Source organism: Antedon mediterranea, chromosome 2, assembly GCF_964355755.1.
Source record: "Antedon mediterranea chromosome 2, ecAntMedi1.1, whole genome shotgun sequence".
Lineage (NCBI taxonomy): Eukaryota > Metazoa > Echinodermata > Crinoidea > Comatulida > Antedonidae > Antedon > Antedon mediterranea.
This window is the reverse complement of record NC_092671.1, coordinates 39,907,320-39,927,201: the sequence shown is the minus strand read 5'-3', so window position 1 is coordinate 39,927,201 and position 19,882 is coordinate 39,907,320. Positions and strand designations below refer to the sequence as shown.

Sequence of the window (19,882 nt, the reverse complement as noted above, 5' to 3'; positions counted from 1 at the left end):
TCTAATGAAGTATTTTTGAAAAAAATGACCGGAAGTACCAGTTTTAACCTTTGACCCATATTTTAAGGCATTGCCATATCTCAGTAAATAGTTGTCACAGACAGTTTATTTAATTGTTCAGAATATATATGTTACTATTTAATTTAATGAAACATTTTATCCAAAAATGACCGGAAGTACTCAGTTTTGCCTTTGACCGTTACGGTGTAATTACCAACCTTGTTACGGTTAATATATTTTGATATCCATAAAACTACTTGTCATAGAGAGTTAATTTTGGTGTCAAAATGTTCAGAACATAAACATTTCTATTTACTATAATAAAGTTTTTTCTAAAATAATGACCAGAAATACCATATTTGACCTTTGACCTGTTTTTTTCAGGCAAATTGCTATATCTCATTATTGGGTTGGCGTGGAAAGTTCATTTTCATTTTAGATTGAAATTGGAACGGTAAATTGTGTTTCAAACAATTTGTAATAGCGGCCTGGACCTATACATTATAATTAGGGCTAAATTTAATAAATGAACTTATGCTATTCTAATACCTAGTTCACTCTGGAGAAGAAACGGAAAACTCATGAGATTGCTTAATATTCCCATTTTTTGTTAATAACTTCAATCATTTCATAATATTTCATAATTATGTTTTGTTCTTATTTTTACGCTAAATTGCGTTTCAAAGCTGTCATACAAAATCTGTTACTCAGCTGCTAAAAAACATTATTTCCAGAACGTTCGATGTAGCGCCATCTGTCACCAACTTTAACAATAACTTTTCTTGGTTATAAAACACGAACTGAGAACTATACACTTCTGTTTGATGTCTTAAAAAACCTGCAATAATTAGAAATATTCTAAATAGATTAAATTTAAAAAATATTTTGATGATATTAAACTAAATAATCTTTGTTCTTCTATCATAATATATGAAGAATTACTGATTATTTTTTGAATAGATTCGTGTTTTATACGAAGCAGAATTGATACGCATGCGTAGATGTATAAATTCGTCGCATGGGCCGGGCAACATTGGATCGACTGCAAAATTTAGAAATTTAGAAGGCGAGGTTTCAGATATTCCGATATAAATATGGTATGTTAAATGAATTTTTGTTAAAATTATTTAAGGCATGTTTAATCTGTATTATTTCTAGAAAAAGGCTGTATATAGAAGTGAGCTAAACAGATATCAGAACCATACCAACAACGTGATGTGGTTGTGGGTGCAGCCGGGCGGGTGTGTGTGTACTGTCTGTGACTGTTCCGTGCAGTCAGACCCTGGTTGATCCGTCATGAACCCGACGAAGTCGCTTCGCCCTTATTATGTGTATTAAGCGGCCGGGCGTGAGGCGGACGTACTATATTTATTAATTCGAAATATTATTATTCTTGTTGTAATAGGCCTACATAATGCCACCAATGGAATGTTAAAAAAAAAAAAAGAAATCAAAATCCTAGGCCTAAAAGCCTACTAGGCCTATGTCGAGTATATTATGAATAACGTTCACATTAATAATAATAATGATTAATGTATTTCCTTTTTTTGAAAGGTAATAATATAAAATATATTTTTTTTAGGTGTCGTTACAACCAGTTCAGATTTTGAATTATGGAGCCGAGGAGGAGAAGGCTGAGACGGCTCGTATGTCCTCTTTTATAGGTGCAATTGCAATTGGCGACCTCATCAAGAGTACTCTAGGTCCCAAAGGAATGGTAACAAATAATTCATCATTCTCTACTGTATAGCTCTATCTACAACATCAAACTAGTTTGACAAAAAAGTGTGATGTGCCCAAATATTCTTTATTCTTTATTTCAAGCCAACAGTGTAAAACACCAATAACAGGTTGAAAATAAAATAACTAAACTATAAATATAAGCCAATGCAAATATATACAAAAATGTAAATAAGATTATTTAAATAATTTCATTAATAATACATTTAAATTGAGAGAAATTACAGTTAAAGATATCTAAAGAATTATTTTTTAAAAGACATGAATTGTACGAAGACGAGAGTCTACAGAAAATACCATTTTTACAAACATTGACACGAGAAAATTTAACATGAAGAAAGGGTTTACTATGAAGATTACGAACAGGAACATTAAAATAAAACAACGAAACAAGATTACAATCAAACTTAGAAGTAAGACATTTATACAGGAAAATATGGTAATAATATGCCCAAATATTGTAGTGATATGCCCAAATATGGTAGTGATATGGCCAAATATGGTAGTGATATGACATCATCATATCCATATATGGGCACATCACATTTATTGTCACATCAAGTTTGATAGTGTAGACAGAGCTTAACTGTAATTATTATTCAGCTTAAAATTGTATTAATATTAGACAAAATGATTTAAAAACATTTATTTTACTTTTTAGGATAAAATTCTTCAACCAATGGATCCAAATAGTCCAATGACGGTGACAAATGATGGTGCAACCATTTTGAGGTCTATAGGGGTTGATAACCCAGCAGCTAAAATCTTGTGTGGTAAGTTTTTGAAAAAAGTGGTTTTAACACATTAAATATCTGGTGGAAGGGCAACAGATTAACCAATCTATACAGTACTTGTTTTTTTTTTTATTGATTTTCCACAAATGATACATATTTTCTTAATAAATCATTAAATTACTTTATACCAAGGCTTACACGTCTGTTCTTATTAAACACATGTTTTGTTTGTGTAATAGTATTGAATTGAATTTATTCTTTAAAAAAAAAACCAGAATCTTATTTTACTTTAATGATAATATTTGTATGTTAAATTTTTAAAGATCTATTCTATTTAAACAGAGATAAGTAAAGTACAAGATGATGAGGTAGGAGATGGTACCACTTCAGTCACTGTCCTTGCCTGTGAACTTCTAAGGGTCAGCATCATTTAAATTAGTTTATGTTTACAATATCCTTATATCCAAGCAATTCCAAAACAAACTATCTTACCAAATACCTTTTCAATCAATTGACCAAGTTTAGATATTTATGTTTACAATATGTTTATTCCAAACAATTCCAACTATCAGGAGTCTCACTAAATACCCTTTTTACTTTACATTGTGTACTGCATTCTGCTTAAGGTCAACAATTAAATGACTAAGTTTAGCTATTTAAATATAGTAATTAATCAAGTTATTATTATCGTTATCAGGAAGCTGAACAACTTGTAGACCAAAATATCCACCCTCAGACCATTATAGCAGGCTGGAGAAAAGCTGCAGACGAAGCAAGAAGGGTGTTGAGAGAATCTACACAAGATCACGGGTCAGTATACTAAATGAGATATATCCACTGTTATTTTGTAGTAAAGTTTGTGTAATTTTAAGTTTTCAACATGATTCATTGGTCGTCTTCATCTTCTTCATTCTTTGTTATTCTCTTTGTCCTGATTTTGAAAGTCACTCAATAAAATGGAGGAACTGACTTTGAACAATATAAACTCCGGAAATTGGATGTCTGAACTGTATTGAGCCTTGTCTACACTATCAAACTTTAAATGTGATATGCCCATATATGGACATCATGATGTCATATCACTACCATATTTGGGTACATCACTACCATATTTGGGCAAATCACACTTTTTTTGTAAAACTAGTTTGATAGTGTAGACAGAGTTTTAGTTTCAGAATGAAATTAATTAACTTGTTTTACATTTACAGTGATGACCCAGAGAAATTTAAATTAGATTTAATGAATATTGCAAAGACAACGTTGAGTTCTAAACTAGTTTGGCAAGATCGTGACTTTTTCTCCAAGTTGGCGGTTGATGCTGTACTTAGACTTAAAGGAAAGACTGATCTTCAAGCTATTCAAATAATCAAGAAGCTAGGGGGTAACATGACTGATTCTTACCTAGATGAGGGGTTCCTTCTTGACAAGAAGATTGGCGTGAATCAACCAAAGAGAATAGAGAATGCTAAAGTCCTAATTGCTAACACATCAATGGACGCTGATAAAATTAAAGTGAGTGGACTTAATTAGTATGAAATTGAACCAAATATCATATCTTTTCCATTGTAAATTTCGAAAAGTTTGGGGTTCCCATGTCGTCAAGTGCACTTTTTTTGTAACAACATGCATGACCTGAGGTTAACATTGATACTATTTAATACTTTGATTATACTATTGTTTATAGGTGTTTGGTTCTCGTGTGAGAGTAGACTCAACTGCTAAAGTAGCTGAAATTGAGCTTGCTGAGAAAGAGAAGATGAAAGAAAAAGTGAACAAGATACTTAAACATGACATCACATGCTTTATTAATAGGTTATTATTTTTTAGATTTTCTTATTCTATATTTTAAATATAATTAGATATAAATTATTGAAACGATAACTTTATAATCTGTCAATGTATTTTACAGACAATTGATTTACAACTATCCAGAGCAACTATTTGCTGATGCTGGTGTCATGGCGATAGAGCATGCAGACTTTGAAGGAGTTGAAAGACTTGCTTTAGTACTTGGTGGTGAGATCGTCTCAACCTTTGACCATCCAGAAAAGGTTCGGATTGGTCAGTGTGACCTCATTGAAGAGATTATGATCGGTGAGTAATCTTTTTTTATTTTGTATCAATCATGGAGTATGGGAGTTAGGAAGTCAAGATTCAAGATTCAAGAAATTTTATTTGTCCATAAAAATGGAAATTCACTTTGCTTGGTAGATTAAAACAACAATATTGCAACAATTTAAAAACGTGCAGTATTACAACAGATTAAAAATACAAGATAAAAGAGAGAGACCTGGGTTCAGTTTCCGACAACTCCCAGTCTACTCGGCTGTACCTGGTTGAAAATACTAGGGAGGACAAGGCGGCATGGAAAGGAACTGGCCACCCTAACACATAATGCAGAAGCTTAGTAAAATGAGCTCCTAGCAGCTCATTACCCTATGTTCAGAATTAAATATGGGACCTTTACCATTGAGTGTGTAGTAAGATTGTAATGCAAGGGCAACCCTACTTTATTTACAGGTGAAGACAAGTTACTCAAGTTCTCTGGTGTGAAACTAGGTGAAGCCTGTACCATTGTAATCCGTGGAGCTACACAACAGATTCTTGATGAAGTAGATCGATCCTTACATGATGCCCTCTGTGTACTTTCACAAACTGTGAAGGAGACCAAGATAGTGTATGGTGGAGGTGAGTTTCATTATTGGTATTGCTGCTTGCAGTGTCAACAAATAATCACATTTATTGCGATTTTTCAACAAAAAGTAATGAATATTTAGAAATTCTAAAGAAGTTTAGTTAGTTTCTCTGATTCTTTTGATTTATACATAATTTGTTAATAAACATTCTTTGATTGTGTTCAGGTTGTTCTGAAATGTTGATGGCAAACGCTGTGACGAATCTGGCAGCTAAAACACCAGGCAAAGAATCTGTCGCAATGGAAGCTTTTGCACGAGCTCTTCAACAAGTGAGTTATAAATGTTCTTAATTATCCTCTTGGTGAAAAATGATTATAAAAACCAGGTGACTTTAAAATGTTTTTTTTATAAAATTTATATTAAAATTTTTGTTTTTAGCTTCCAAAAATTATTGCAGATAATGCTGGTTACGACAGTGCTGCGTTAGTAGCTGAGTTGAGGGCAGCACATAACCAAGGAAAGTCCACTACTGGCTTAGGTAAATAATAGTACTTTAGTAGAAAGAAAATTAATTATAGGGAATGTCTTCTAATAAGAACGTTTATCAAACTATTAAAGTAATTTTAATAATAGCAAATCATGTTCATTTTTACAGATATGAAGCAAGGTGAAATTGGAGATATGATAGAGTTAGGGATCACAGAATCATTCCTTGTGAAACGTCAAATTCTGATCAGTGCTTCTGAAGCGGCTGAGATGATACTTAGAGTTGATGACATCATAAAGTCAGCGCCAAGGTAAGAGCATTGTTGGTAATTGAATAACAATTGGTTTTACATTTTGTTGAAATAATGGATTCTAGCTCCAGGCGTCAATGTCATACACTCTTATGTTTTTATTACGTTGTCATTTTTTGTTATTTTGTAATGGGACTTACAACCACAGAAAATCTTTATTTTGTAAGATCCATGTCTATTTTTTTTTATTTTTCCTGTGAACTTGTAATGGTTCTCTGCCTAGTGCTGCAGTGTATTACTTGCTCTTCTCATACTTGTTTCTTTTATTTCAGACAAAGAGGGTCAGATCAATGTCATTGAACTGTATCTTACAAGCTGAGCCATTTGCTGCTTATACATTGTATAAATGTTTTACTATTTCACACTCCTCAACTTGCACAATATCTATTGCATAATGCAGGTACAGTAGATGTTACTCATACTGTAGAGTTCGTGAACATCCTTAACTACTGGATATATTGTGTGCTTCATTGCAAGCATGCATTTGATAAATATAATAAAAATCTTGCAATCAAATACAGGTTAAAACATTTTCTTGCGCACAGATATTCTGGCAGGTATAAATATGCTAAATATAAAATTATACTGTAATACTGGCAATTCTTTGGCAAACTGGAGTCAATTGGCAGTTTATTTTTCGTCATGCCACCTAATTCTACACCTGAAATATTTTATTTAATTTCTTGCATTTTTATACTTTTGTGCCAAATGTACATTTTGTGAGCCAATAATTTATCAATTTTAATTTACAACAGCAGATAAAATTGATGTTATTGTACGCTGTAGTGTGGCCTGCTTTAGAGGCTTTGAATGTTATAGATGGGCAAGCTCTTGTTTTGTACTGATGTGATTTCTGTTAGCAATTTGTAGATTATGTTGATAGTGCTCAGAATTAAAATAAAAAATTGATGAATTTATCTTGGTCTTGTTTATTTTTTTTGGTTTTTTTTCAAATTTATCAATTGTATTTAGGTTTAAGGTTAATTTGTTTCATAGTTTTTCACAAGCGCCTTGAGCACTTTTGTGGATATGTGCGTAATCATTATTATCTTACAGTATTACTGATGTCATGTATCTTTGTGACTCATTTGTCAAAAGTATTCAATATAAACAATCAAATGATAGCATGTAATTTAAATTTGTTTTTATTTTTCTTCCTCACTTTCATACATATACACAACATTTAAGAAATTCTAACCATGATTCTGTATTGCCCAAACTACAATGTTGTGAAAATGATCACAAATTCTAAACAGCCAAAAATGTTAAATAAAATAATGAAATAACAGTATATTAAAGTAACAACAGTAAAATTTATTTGTTCCAATTCCATCCGTAAAATGGTGTTTCATTGTCAGGAGAGTTCAGTGGTCTTGTCCAATATGTCTGAAAGATAAATATTTTTAAAAATGTAATTTGTTTTGTTCACACTAAATTCAATGTACAATTATTATTATGTAAAAATGTTCAGTAAAGGTGGCAAACATTATTTATTTGTACCTACCTTTGTTGCCATTATTACAGGTTATACATAAATTCCAACCCATAACAACAGAAAGAGAACGCCAAAACCCATGAACAAACTAGCGACCAGTGATACTAGCAATTCTTTGTAAAGATCACGAGTGTACTTTGTTGATGTGACCTCATATCTATTGGCGAATGTTAAGGACTGTATATTTAACTACAATACTGAACAAATATCACAAATATAATCTTATGTTACGATACGATATTATTATGTTGTGCATCAGTTTCCAATACCAAGTCTGTAAGTAATTTAAGCATATAACTTAGTACAGTAGTAGTACTGTACTGATAGTAATTTATTTACGAAGATTTTCCACAATGTAAAGAAATAAAGGATACACAAAGAACCATGCTGTAAAGAAGATCCCAATGGCAAGAAGAGTGATGGTCAGGTATGGATAAATTGTTGGATTTACTGGACTGACGTACCTTGTCATCGACTCTATAGAAGCCTATAAAAATGAAAGTTTATTATTAATAAATATATATTATTAGGTCAGTTAATTTCATAAATATTAAACAAATTCGTAATTTAACAAACAAATTTGGTAAATTTCAATCATCATTATTGTTATGTAACAAACAGCATTGTAATCCGAGCATATCATTGAAACACCATTGAGCTAGGCTTAGCCTAGCCCCTATTCACTGATTGAACGCCACGTAGCATACGTTTCTCAGACATTACTCTCAACCAATAACACATACATTTAAACACATATAATATAGAAATAATCATTATACATTTTGTTAAAATACCCAATTATTATATATCAACAGTATTGTGCATCTAAAAATGTTGGATAAACGACGATTTAATAGGATTTAACTTACCATTTTGTGCTTATTATGTTTTATTCCTAAAGAAAAAAAATAGCTGTCCCGAAAAGGTCGAAGGTTATTTTCGTGACATGGATGATTGATTTGTAGACTATTCTATTCTGTCGTGTAGGTATTAATTACATCTTTCTCAATATTAAAATAGATTAGACTTATTTAATCAATACTTTGTAACTATAAAAATTCATAAAATGATTATTTTTATACAATTCCGAGGATATGTAAATATATTAGTCATATACCTATATGTAGCACAAGGCTTACTTACTGTAAGCCCCTCTACAGAATGTAGTAATCCTAATTTGTTACTAGGGCACTGTGCATATCCGCCACGCTCTTTCAAAGTTTAGTTTTGGAAAAAATGGAAAGGAAATCAATCAAGTATACCACACCGACGAAATTATACTTCTTTATTTGTAAATAAATAGTAGGCCTAGGCCTAGGCCTAAGTAAGTTTAAGGATCTTAAGTTTAACTTTAATCTGTAATGTTGGCCGCTAGAGGATGGGCTCTAGACTAACCTTAGTAATAGGCTTATTAACTAGACTAGTTAGGCCTACTATAGGGCCTAGCCTAGGCTAGGCTTTTTTTGGCTTTCTTTTTTTTTTTATCTAGGAGGCCTACTAGGCCTAGTACTAGTAGAGGGCATACACATTATAGTAGCCTGGCTACTCTGCATATTGTAAACAACGGTGATTAGATAGTAGACAGAGAGGTAAGCTAGAGGCTACAGTTAATATAATAGCCTGGCCCTAACATTATAATTTTTCTGATAGAAAACAGTCTTCCTATTTTTGTATTTGTCATGTTTATCTTTAATTAATTAATGAATATGAAGGAAATTGATTTGCTAAGTTACTAAGTACAGTATTAATTATATTATAGTGTAGGCTAGCCTATGCCTAGGCCCTAGGTAGGCCAGATTACAAAAGTACCATAGAGAAAAGAAGAATTTTGGTTGCTAAAATATGTGGAATAATCAATATATCTAGGCCCTAAAGAAGGCAGCGCATACGGATGATAATAAATAATATACTATGAATTTATTGATCACCGCCAATGAAGCTTCAAAACACCTTATTAACCTTCAATTACTCAAGTGCTAAATATTTTCTTTTCCCTATATTGTACACCTAAACTATATTGATTATATTAACAGGGGTTCTTTAGATATTTAAATATAAGTCTGTATAGTCTCAAGCCTACTGTAGATATGGTTCAACAAGTTTAAATGAACTTTTTACCAATTCCAATTTCTTAATATTTGCATACATTCATTATTTACAATCGATATCTTTTATGCACTTAAATTATATTATAACTTAGTCTAAATTACTTTTACATTACTAAGTAAATTGCACTAAATTTATTGTTGTTTCCATAGATTCTCAGACAATGCACTGACTATGTAAACGGACAGGTGTGTTTGTTGATAAGGGTTGGTGACAGACCTGCTGACATGCCTCGGTTGAGTACATTGGCTAAGGGTTATGGATCGTGGGATGGCAGTTTGCAACGAGAAGACGGGGTAGTGTTAAAGGTAATCAGGACTGTAGTTAATAATATTTTTATATGAAGTATTGGAATACCAAGGAGGATTTAAAATAAATAAAGGATGGGGGTTTTTATAATTTTCACATTTGTTTTTTTCTTTATTAGTTCAATCCTGTATTTTTTCTTCTTGAAAGTTAAACAAAATCTTAAAAGATATAATTGAAATTACAACAATTTAAAACTAAAGTCAGCTTTTTTTAAATTATTTTGTTAAGGGTGTTACAAAACCAATTTTACCACAGTACTTGGGCAGTGAAGAACAAAGTTTCTACAAACAGAAAACAGTCAAGTTTCCAATTAGAACAAAATCGGACCATTTGGTTATCAAGACAATAATTGCAGAAGCCGAGAGAATAAAGTCATCTAAATCCCGTAAACATGACGATCCAAGAACAGTTGCAGAAGAGATACAATCTAATGCTCGGATGACACAACCTTCCAGAGAACAATCGTCACCGTCATCCCCACGAGTGAAGTCAAGCCCAGAGTGTCGAACAAATCATAAGTGTGTTCAAAGTCATATACGAACTAAGAGTGCTCCCGCGGCATCAACTAAATTTACAATCAAACCAAATGGAGAAATGCAATTACCAAAGACTTATATAACAAGGAAAGGTGCAATGGTGCTATTTACAGCGCCCTCAAAGATTAAATTTACCAAAGAAGGCAGATGTTGTACATCGCATCGTAAAACCAAAAAAGATATTAGTAATTTATCGCTATCACTAGGAACGCTTAAGAAGCTGTGTACGTCTGTTTTAGAATACGGCGATGTAGAAGTAAGTCACATATTCCATTATGTTATTGTTAGTATGTATTTATAGTGGACGACCTCTTCAGTCAAACACTGGTCTCCCAGAGGGCCCAGTTATGATCAGTTGCTGTGATGTACACCGGGGTAACTCGAAAAATGTACTAGGTTCTTTAAAGTGCACATGAGCTAGATGTGTACATTGCACCTACGTTCTACCACCAGAACCATGGAGCGAGTTAGCCTCGAACCCTTGACGATGTTGTGGCTACTTAATTACGGTTCGGCTGTCTTATGTAACCACTATTTTTTGTTTTCAAATGAAATCTTTTGTTTAATTATTCTTTGAAATGGATTACAGTTATATATATAAATATCTATAAATATTGTATTATTTTTAGTGGACAGCAGATGAACTAGATAGTTTAGCAAGTCAGCAGTTTCATAAGACATGCATGCGTTTTATTCGTGATCAGGAAGGACAAGAATGTTTAGATTATCGTGTTCAACCAGGTTCAGATTTTAAGTTCTACCTGCGGGATATGCAGAAACAAGCAGTGTAAGTAACTACAATTCACACATTATGCTTGTTTTGTTGAAAAGCATGTTACTGTAGTAATACTGGATATTGTTTCTTTACAGTGTGCGAAATTTAATGAGATGGGATTCTGCCCATTCACTGACATCCACAGAAGCTGCTGAGGAATTGAATGAGGCGTTTGACAATGTTGATACTAAAACCAAGCAGGATGAGGTCATTGGCAAGGTAAAGCCACATATCAGAAAATAAAAATGTAGTAGAGATGCTTATAACCTGACAAAAACAACAATGATACTATAATACAGTCAGTAACTGTACTTAGTCATAATTAAACCTCTTCTGAATGAAGTAAATAAAAAATATAAATATAAAATATTGTTTTCACCGTTTTTCTGCCAGCCTGACCTGATTAGTGCTGATGCAAGTCGTCTAGCCGAGTCCATGTCTAAGGCAGCATATTCACGTCCATCAACACAGAATTCAGAAAGGACATTCTCACGTGGAGATAAAATGATCAGGCTTGGTAGTGGTCGGTAAGTTACATTATTTATTTTAGGGTCGCCCTCTATAAATAAGGTAAAATAAAATTATTTATTTTCTATCTTTTATTAGTGTCCTATCAGTCAATATTTTGTTCTTTTTCCTCTGTATTGTTTGAAATTGTTTTGTTTTTAGGTCAATTTCCTCAACAAGAACATCAACACCATTATCATGCGCAAAGCTTACAGCATCTTTGAAATCTGCAAACTATTTAGGCAGGACTTTGATTGCGCCATACTCACAGGAAGAGGATGAGGTAGCAGAGGGAATTGATGAAACGGCAGGTGTGGAAGGAAGAGATTTTGTAATGAGACAAAAGTCTATAGATTCTAGTCATGGATCTGAAATCATGCAATGTGGTATTGGAATCGCTGGTTGCGATACAGCTGCCATGCAGTGTGGTGATAAAGCTGACACGCAGTGTGGTGATGGACTTACAGATGGTGATAGAGGTGACATGCAATGTAGTGATGAACTTGGTGATGGAGGAGGTGATGATATTGCAGATGTGCGATGTAGTAGTAGACATACAGATGATGGTGATAATGACAATGAATCAATCAAGGATTCTCAAAATGATTTAGAAGAAAGTATTTACAATGACATCATGTCAGTTGAGATCAGTCTAACAGGAAGTCGAAAAAATTCCTATCATGTTGGAGAACATGGTACTGATGAGGTTGAAGACACTGCAGATGGTCACAGTAGTCGGTTATCCCGAAGGTCAAGGAGGTCATCTGCACAGAGGTCAAAGACACCAGGTTCTACAACAACAAGTGTGATCAATGATGATGAAGAGGATCTCGCACTGATGTCAGAGAATGAGCAGAATTCAGGTAAAAATAATACTGGTGTTAAAAAAATATTTTATTTTATTCAATCGAATATGTCAATATCATTAATGAATTAATTAGTTAATCGATAAGTAAATGAAGTATAGTTATTTTTGTTAGGTATGTATTTACCTAGATAATTCAAATAATTATAGTATAGTTTGTTAGGTATGTACTGTATTTACCTAGATAATTCAAATAATTATGGTTGTTTTTTTTTAAGCAGTACTAAGCCATTTTTCAAGTGATGGCAAAGAGTTGAATGACAAAATTGAGACAGACTCTATATCAGAAGATGGAGCACTGTCATTGAATGCTACTGAAGCATCAAAGAGTCAACCAGCAATAAATAGTTCAACACCAACTAAGGAGAAAGTAGTAAGTCAAGTTTAAGTTTATTGTTTCACACAATATAATACAGAACATAAATTAATAATATAATTGTGTGAGGACGCATTAAGCCAAGGCTTTAAGTTTGGTCAGAGTTTTCTTTTGCTATTTTCAGAGAAATAATGACAAAAACATGTAATATTGTTACTGAATTTTTATTCTTCATAGCACCATAGCTAGTACACTAAAACTCTGTCTACAATATCAAACTAGTTTGACAAAAAAGTGTGATGTGCCCAAATATGGTAGTGATATGCTTAAATATGGTTGTGATATGACATCATTGTTTCCATATATGGGCACATCACATTTTTTTGTCGCATAACGTTTGATAGTGTGGACAGAGTTTAGACTTAATTATATGATAAGCAAAGCTATTAATTAACTGCAGCACTGTATTTTCCACAGGTTTCTTTGTTCTAATTAGCTCCAATTCATAGTAATTAGTTCTAATTGTTCTTTTTTTGTTTATTTTTCAGAGACCCCTGACCTCTGGGTCATCCCGGCACAGTGTTAGGTCTGTGAACTTTCCAGCAAGTGCCGCCAATTCTGTTTTAGAATCTGATTTTAATGAGGAACAGTTACAAAGCATATGTATGTAAAAACATTGAAATACAAACTTTTTTTTCACCATTTTATAGCAACATTTTGTAGTATTTTTTCCAGCTTAAAGAATTAATAATGTAACAAACAAAGAAGGAAAGTAAATAAATGTCAATTTCTTTTTAAATATAAATTCAAAACCTTTTTATGACATTAATTCTAAGCAAATAATAAAATATTGATATTCATTATAGGGTAATTTCCTATTGCTTATTTAAGACTCAATCAGCTTCATCTGTATGGTTTCTTTGATATTCTATCATAGATCTCATTAATAAAGTAATTAGTAATAATGATAAAAGATTCATTTTTGATTTCAGATGACTTAGATGATGAAGCATCAGCATTACCACAGGCAGGTGAAGAAAATCGTGATACAAGAAAAATAGAAACAGACGATCAGATCAATACAGAACTTGATAAAAAGCCTGGACTTCATAAAGAAGATCAAATCAGTACAGAAATTTCTCAAACGTCTGGACCTCTCACAGAGCATCAGCCAGAAATCACATCAGGTAGGAAATTTTAATTTGCCTACAGTATTTAATTCATTATTTAAACTAATTTGAATAATGTTTGTATGAATTAATGAAAAGTTTTATCTTTCTGTAACATAAATATTTTCCTTCTAAGATATAGAGTAAGTATTACATTAGTAGTAGTTTAATTTTGGGGTTCCCAGCTGTCTTATGTCCTTATCTGTTATTTGTTATGCTTGCAGCAATAAAGACTAATCAACTTCACGGAGATATGAACACTTTTAATAAACAAACCAAAATAATATCAATCGACACTAGGCCTACTAGAACCAACTAACACATGGCGACAACAATGTCGCTCGATAGGGCGCAAGGTGGTGCACTGCAACAACAACACACGAGGGCGTGCGAGTGTGATGGCGTTGTGTAATTTATTGAGATAAATAAATAAAGCAAAAAGTTTGTTTCATTTGTTTCATTTTGTTTACTGAACAGAATTTTGTTTTATTTTTCAGAAGATTCTCCTAAAAAAACATCAGATCGACAATCTTTGATGTCAGCATCTAGTAAGTCTTCTGAATCTGCAATGCAAAGATCCTCATTGATGCCACATCCACCTGAGAATGTCTACGAGAGAAAGGAAACACCATCAGATGATGTTGAATCACGGATAAAAACATCTCTTAAAAGAGAAGAAAAATCCAAACAGTTTATCAAAATATCTGAACCTAAGCCACCGCCGCCAAGAATACCTTCAGCAAAGCCGTCACTACCAAGAATACCATCATTGCCGCCACCAACTATTCAGACACAGCAGTCTTCTTCATTAACCCCAAAGCCCCCAGCCACAAAAAACACAGCTTCTATATTGAAGAAAGTTACAACGCCAGTACATGCTGGAACCCCAACAATTAAGAAACAACCACCAGAAAGTAGCACGAGTACTCCAGTGGAAGATTTGGATTTATTCTCACTGAAGTCAATCACAAATAGATCAGTAAGTTTACAATAATGAGTACACTCTTTGGTTGCTAATGAGTACACTCTTTGTACAATAATGAGTACACTCTTTGTACGATAATGAGTACACTCTTTGGTTGCTAAATTGTGCTAAAAGTTCTATTGAAGGTTTTGCTCTTGTATTTACAAATATAATAGCCATAATTATCACTTAAACTGTATTAAAAACGAAAAACAATAAATGATGAATGTAACAAATATTTATTATATTTGAAGAAACCAAATATCGAAGGGAAGAAACCACATATTGAAGTGAATAAAACAAAAGTGATTGGCGGGCCTGACTTAAATGACAGCTTGTTGACAGAAACGTATGAAGAACCTAGTACTGATGAAATTGAAAAGATGATTCAAGAGGAGGTTGGTAACTGTTTTACAACTGCCTGGGTTCAAATCCAGTATTAGTCATATTTTATTCCATAGGACATTTTTCTCAATGCTCTTTATTTAATGGAAACCGCCATTTGGGACACCCTACTACTCAGGGTACACCCTCCTACCCAGAGTAGCTCTGTCTACACTATGAAACTAGTTTGACAAAACAAGTTTGATGGGCCCAAATATGGTGGTGATATATTTTTTTGTCACATAAAGTTTGATAGTGTAGACAGAGCTTTAGTCATGTTTTATGTAATAGGACATTTTCTCAATGCAACCTATAGTTTGTTGGTTTGCTAATAACGCTGTACTGTATTAAAAATCAAGAATGTCATTTTACTGGATGTTATTTTTTAGTTGGAAAAAGAGTTAAAAGAGCAGGGTTTGATTGAGGTGCCAGAATCAGATGACCAGAAACAAGCTGAAAATTTACAACAAGAAGGTAGTAACCCTTTCTACATTGTAATGAAACAACTTCATCTTTAAAATTGAATTAAAAATCTACCCGAAATCTGTTTAAGCTGTTGCACTTTCAATTGTTTTGTTATTTTTTGCAGAAACCACTGTAAACTTTGATACTGACGATGAGACGATTAAAAATGTAGTTAAAGAAAGCAATAAAGGCAAGAAAAAGAGCAAGAAACAGATTCTGAAAGAAAGAGAAGAGTTAAGAGAATTACGAAGGAGAGAGAAGAAAGTAAGTGAATTTCTACTAACTGGGGAGCTGACTGGTAGTTAGCTAGTTAATTGGGTGATTCAAGTTTAGTTTTTATGTTGTTTGAAGATAATATTTATCGACTTATTGTTTTCTTTAGTTGAAAGAGGAAGAAGCAAAAGCGTTAAAGGCAAAGAAAAAGGCAGAAGAAGAAGAAAAAAGAAGATTAGAGGAAGAAGAAAAGAGGAATAAGATAGTAAGCAATGTTGCAAATTTCCATATTTTTAAACAATATTTTATTTGTAGTGTTTTTTGATGATTTACTTTGTTCTGTAAGATGCAGTGGCGTAACAGCTATGAGCACTCACTGAATAAACCCAGGGGCCCCAGAGCTTGTGGGGTCCTGAGCAGTGTCCAGAGGAATTAAAAGCATTAAAATATGTCGAAAAGAACTAGGCCCCCAGCGTTGGCCTCTACATTTTATCAAAATAATTTATTTGAGGTATAGATGGAAAGTCGTAAACATTTTCTTGACAAGTGTGTTTGATTTCCAGGAAATGGAGGAAGAGATGCAGGATGCACTAAGGGAAGCAGAATCGGCAAAGGAAGCTGAGGAACAGGCTAGATTAATGCTACTAGAATCAAGGAAGGTAGCAAGAGAAGAAAGAGAAGCTAAAAGGAAAGCAGAGATGGAACGAAAGAAAGAAGAGAAAAATAAACAGAGAGAAGAAAGAAAGAAAATGGTAGGTTTACTGTAGTGTGTATATAAAAGCTGTTTTAAAGAAATTGATTAATTTCAATTGTGAAGTAAAAATTGTAAAAATATGTTTCACTTGATTTCTTTTATAGGAAGAAGCTGCTAGAAAAAGGGAACAGGAAATGAAAGATAAATTAGCTTCAGTGGAGGATATAATCAGACAGAAAGAACTTGAAAGAGAAATGGAATGGGAAAGAGAAGAAAGGGAGAGAGAAGAGAGGGAAGAGTTGGAGCGACAAGAAGAGGAAGAAAAACAAAAAATGGAAGAAGAGGAAGAACGAATAAGAGAACTGGAAAAAGAGGTAAAGTTGATTTTTATTTGATTTTACTCTTTGGTGCAAGAATACCGCTCATTTTATTCAATTATCAAAATTATTACTACTTTTAGACTTCAACTGTTGAAATACACATATTTCTTAAATATTATGTAATGAGTGAATTTACAAATCAGTATTATACAGATGACAACATAAGTGAATGTCTTGAAATATCTTGAATGTTTATGTTTAAAGGCTGAGGAAGAAGCTCTTAGTCGTCTAGTAAAGGAACGCAGAGAAGCTGAAGAAAGAATGAAAATAGCTGCCATTGAAGCAGAAAAACAAAAAGAAAAGGAAGAACTGATTAGGTTAGCGTTTTTGTTTGTTTATGGCCGACGTCTGTCATAACCGACAATGTCAATTAGTTTAACATTCATCTGAATGATGGATAAAACTTAGTCAGGACTGTTTAAAGCACCTTGATTGGTCCTAACATTGATCAAGGGCTTCTCTCGTCCAGTGCCCACCTTAATCAGAGGAAAGACGTGGGCCAATATGTCTGAGGCAGATACTAGATGCAGTATTTGTATCCATAATGAAACTGTATACAGTATTGTAAACTATGATAAAATAGCTTATATTATTATAGTATCAAATAATTATGTTATTACTATAATTTATATTTTGTTATGTAGGTTAGAACAGCAACGTATTAAAGCAAAAGAAGAAGAAGAAAGACGATTAGAAGAACTTGAAAAAGAAAGGCTAAGAGAAATTGAAAAGCAACGGCTCCTACAGGTACTGTGTTCATTTAATATTATAAAGTTTATTTATCAATGTTAGTTGAACTGTATTTGTTAGTAGTGTATTGTACTCACAGTAAAGTTTGTGATATCTTAAATGAATATCCACAAGAAAATTGTAGTGTAACTACCTAAAGCGTGGTTCCCACTAGCGAGGCAACGCAAGGACGTAACGGAACGCAAGTGAATTGACCAATCACAAGCGATGGCTTATTCGCTTGTGATTGCTAACCGTCTATTACTTCGCTTGTCATTGGTTAAAATGCTTGCGTTGCGTTTACGTCCTTGCGTTACGTTCTAGTGGGAACTAAGCTTTAACGTTCTCAATTCACAAAGTGTTTCGCAAACCTTTCTTTACTAACACTAAATCTCTGTCTGGAGATATCTCTGTAGTGATGCCCAAATATGGCATATCAAGTTTGATAGTGTAGACAGAGCTTTATATGTTGAATGTATAATTATGGAAAAAGTAGGCATAATTATTTTTTATATAATTTAAATTAATTCTTTTATTTCTCATTTTTAAAACTCAGATTAAAAAAGCAGAAGAAGAAGCACGTGCTAGAGTCCTGAAAAAATTAGAAGGCCAGAAAATCTGGGCCATGAGAAGACGGGAGGCGAACCGAGAGCACTTTTCACATTTGAACAACGTCCGTCGAACTCAAGGGACAACTCGTCCATGGGTGTTCTCATACTACGTTCACTGGCCTAGACAAACGTACGAGAAAAGGCTAACATCAACCAAGAAGAAACAGAGAAGGCCTGCAGGGCGGAAACCACCTGCTGATAAACCAGTGGAACCTGCATCATAACAACTTATTCAGTTGACATTTTTAATGGTGGCAATAATGGTAGACTTATATAGCGCTTAATACAATGTTTCCAAGTGCTTTACACACAAAAGTAATCCAAGCCTAAAATAAACAAAAAAGGAAGTACAGCAAAAGAACTATCCACTCCGTTCTCCAGCACTTCCATAAGAGAGCGCGTCGAAACAGTATTCACAGGAGCTTGAGTGAAAAAGGCATCTGTCTACCCTATCCAAAATAAGAAGAAAAAGACTTTTTTTTAAAAATATCAGTTGAGGTTGCCTCATTTAGAACATTAATCTGGATAGTATGGTCATCAGAAAATACGTTTCTAAAATTGCACGAAAAACATCTTGACCACCTGTATTATGTTAATCATCTGACCTGGGTCTCACCTGACTTTGTTCTTTCATTCAGTTGTTGATACGCGATTTCTTTTCATAAATGTTGCATTGTACAGATACTAGCAATTTAAATGTTTTAAAAGTGTTATAGTGTGTCCCTTCAACCAAGATTGTTGCAATCAATCCTTTTGTTTAGATATCATGAAGTATGTGCTAATATTGTAGTGTGTGTACTTAAGTTCAATGTGTTGTAGTGTTTCTTACTTTTTTTTTTTTTTTTTTTTTTATTTCATACTCATCCAACAGCGAGTAACCCGCCAATTACAGGATGGATAAACTATTTAAAATTCCACAAGACAAACATATACACAAGATGCTCTACATAAACAAAGAATTAGCATAGGACAGAGTGTAATGTGGAAATATTTTAATCTGTATCTGTGTGTGACACGCTACTAAATAATTGTTATTGCATATTTGTTGTGGTGTGTTTTTTTTTCTAAACTTACGGCATTTCATGACTCGATACATAAATGACAGACACACAATGACAGATTTTTAAAATTACAAACAGAATACATTAAATATATGATACACATTATATTTAGTTAGAGGCTATTATATCTCAAAGGTTTGAGGAAAAAGAGAAAGCAGAAAAAGTATTTTTCCAAAAGGGAAGAAAGAAAGAATATTTAAAAATGATGATTTCAGTTTTTGACATAATATATAGAAATAGGATAGCATATGAGACAATAACTGAAAGACTTCTAGTCTCTACACCAAGTTGAGTCAAATCTATAAAAAGTTAGATCATCTTAAGAACTTGATTTACTAAATTGTATTGAACGATGAGTGAAATTCTTCTTCCCTCATTGAACAGACTATCAACTTA

The 19,882-nt window shown here is 33.0% G+C and overlaps 2 protein-coding genes across 2 annotated transcripts; both read left to right on the top strand.

The window, feature by feature from the left end:
• The first annotated feature begins 1,006 nt into the window (after positions 1 to 1,006).
• LOC140041105 (T-complex protein 1 subunit beta-like) lies at positions 1,007 to 6,824 on the top strand. The gene is made up of 13 exons (XM_072087498.1): positions 1,007 to 1,097; positions 1,583 to 1,717; positions 2,402 to 2,513; positions 2,817 to 2,893; positions 3,172 to 3,284; positions 3,683 to 3,986; positions 4,159 to 4,286; positions 4,384 to 4,568; positions 4,995 to 5,162; positions 5,336 to 5,439; positions 5,549 to 5,648; positions 5,766 to 5,907; positions 6,180 to 6,824. The coding sequence occupies exons 1-13, from the start codon at positions 1,095 to 1,097 to the stop codon at positions 6,205 to 6,207; spliced, it is 1,599 nt and encodes a 532-aa protein (XP_071943599.1). The 5' UTR covers positions 1,007 to 1,094; the 3' UTR covers positions 6,208 to 6,824.
• Positions 6,825 to 8,643: 1,819 nt separating this feature from the next.
• On the top strand, positions 8,644 to 19,753 carry LOC140041104 (uncharacterized). Its single transcript, XM_072087497.1, has 20 exons — positions 8,644 to 8,693; positions 9,661 to 9,816; positions 10,046 to 10,609; positions 10,983 to 11,140; positions 11,224 to 11,347; positions 11,522 to 11,655; positions 11,798 to 12,498; positions 12,719 to 12,873; positions 13,365 to 13,479; positions 13,809 to 14,003; positions 14,483 to 14,964; positions 15,204 to 15,347; positions 15,723 to 15,807; positions 15,923 to 16,062; positions 16,181 to 16,276; positions 16,575 to 16,763; positions 16,870 to 17,079; positions 17,290 to 17,402; positions 17,730 to 17,832; positions 18,371 to 19,753. The coding sequence occupies exons 2-20, from the start codon at positions 9,736 to 9,738 to the stop codon at positions 18,647 to 18,649; spliced, it is 4,068 nt and encodes a 1,355-aa protein (XP_071943598.1). The 5' UTR covers positions 8,644 to 8,693; positions 9,661 to 9,735; the 3' UTR covers positions 18,650 to 19,753.
• Positions 19,754 to 19,882: the final 129 nt, after the last annotated feature.

Coding starts and splice junctions, on each gene's coding strand:
- LOC140041104 (XM_072087497.1), top strand. CDS start 9,736: ATGCCTCGGTTGAGTACATTGGCTAAGGGTTATGGATCGTGGGATGGC. Junction 11,141..11,223: donor GATATGCAGAAACAAGCAGT/GTAAGTAACTAC, acceptor GTTTCTTTACAG/TGTGCGAAATTTAATGAGAT. Junction 14,004..14,482: donor TCAGCCAGAAATCACATCAG/GTAGGAAATTTT, acceptor TTTATTTTTCAG/AAGATTCTCCTAAAAAAACA.
- LOC140041105 (XM_072087498.1), top strand. Junction 2,514..2,816: donor AGCAGCTAAAATCTTGTGTG/GTAAGTTTTTGA, acceptor CTATTTAAACAG/AGATAAGTAAAGTACAAGAT. Junction 3,285..3,682: donor GAATCTACACAAGATCACGG/GTCAGTATACTA, acceptor TTACATTTACAG/TGATGACCCAGAGAAATTTA.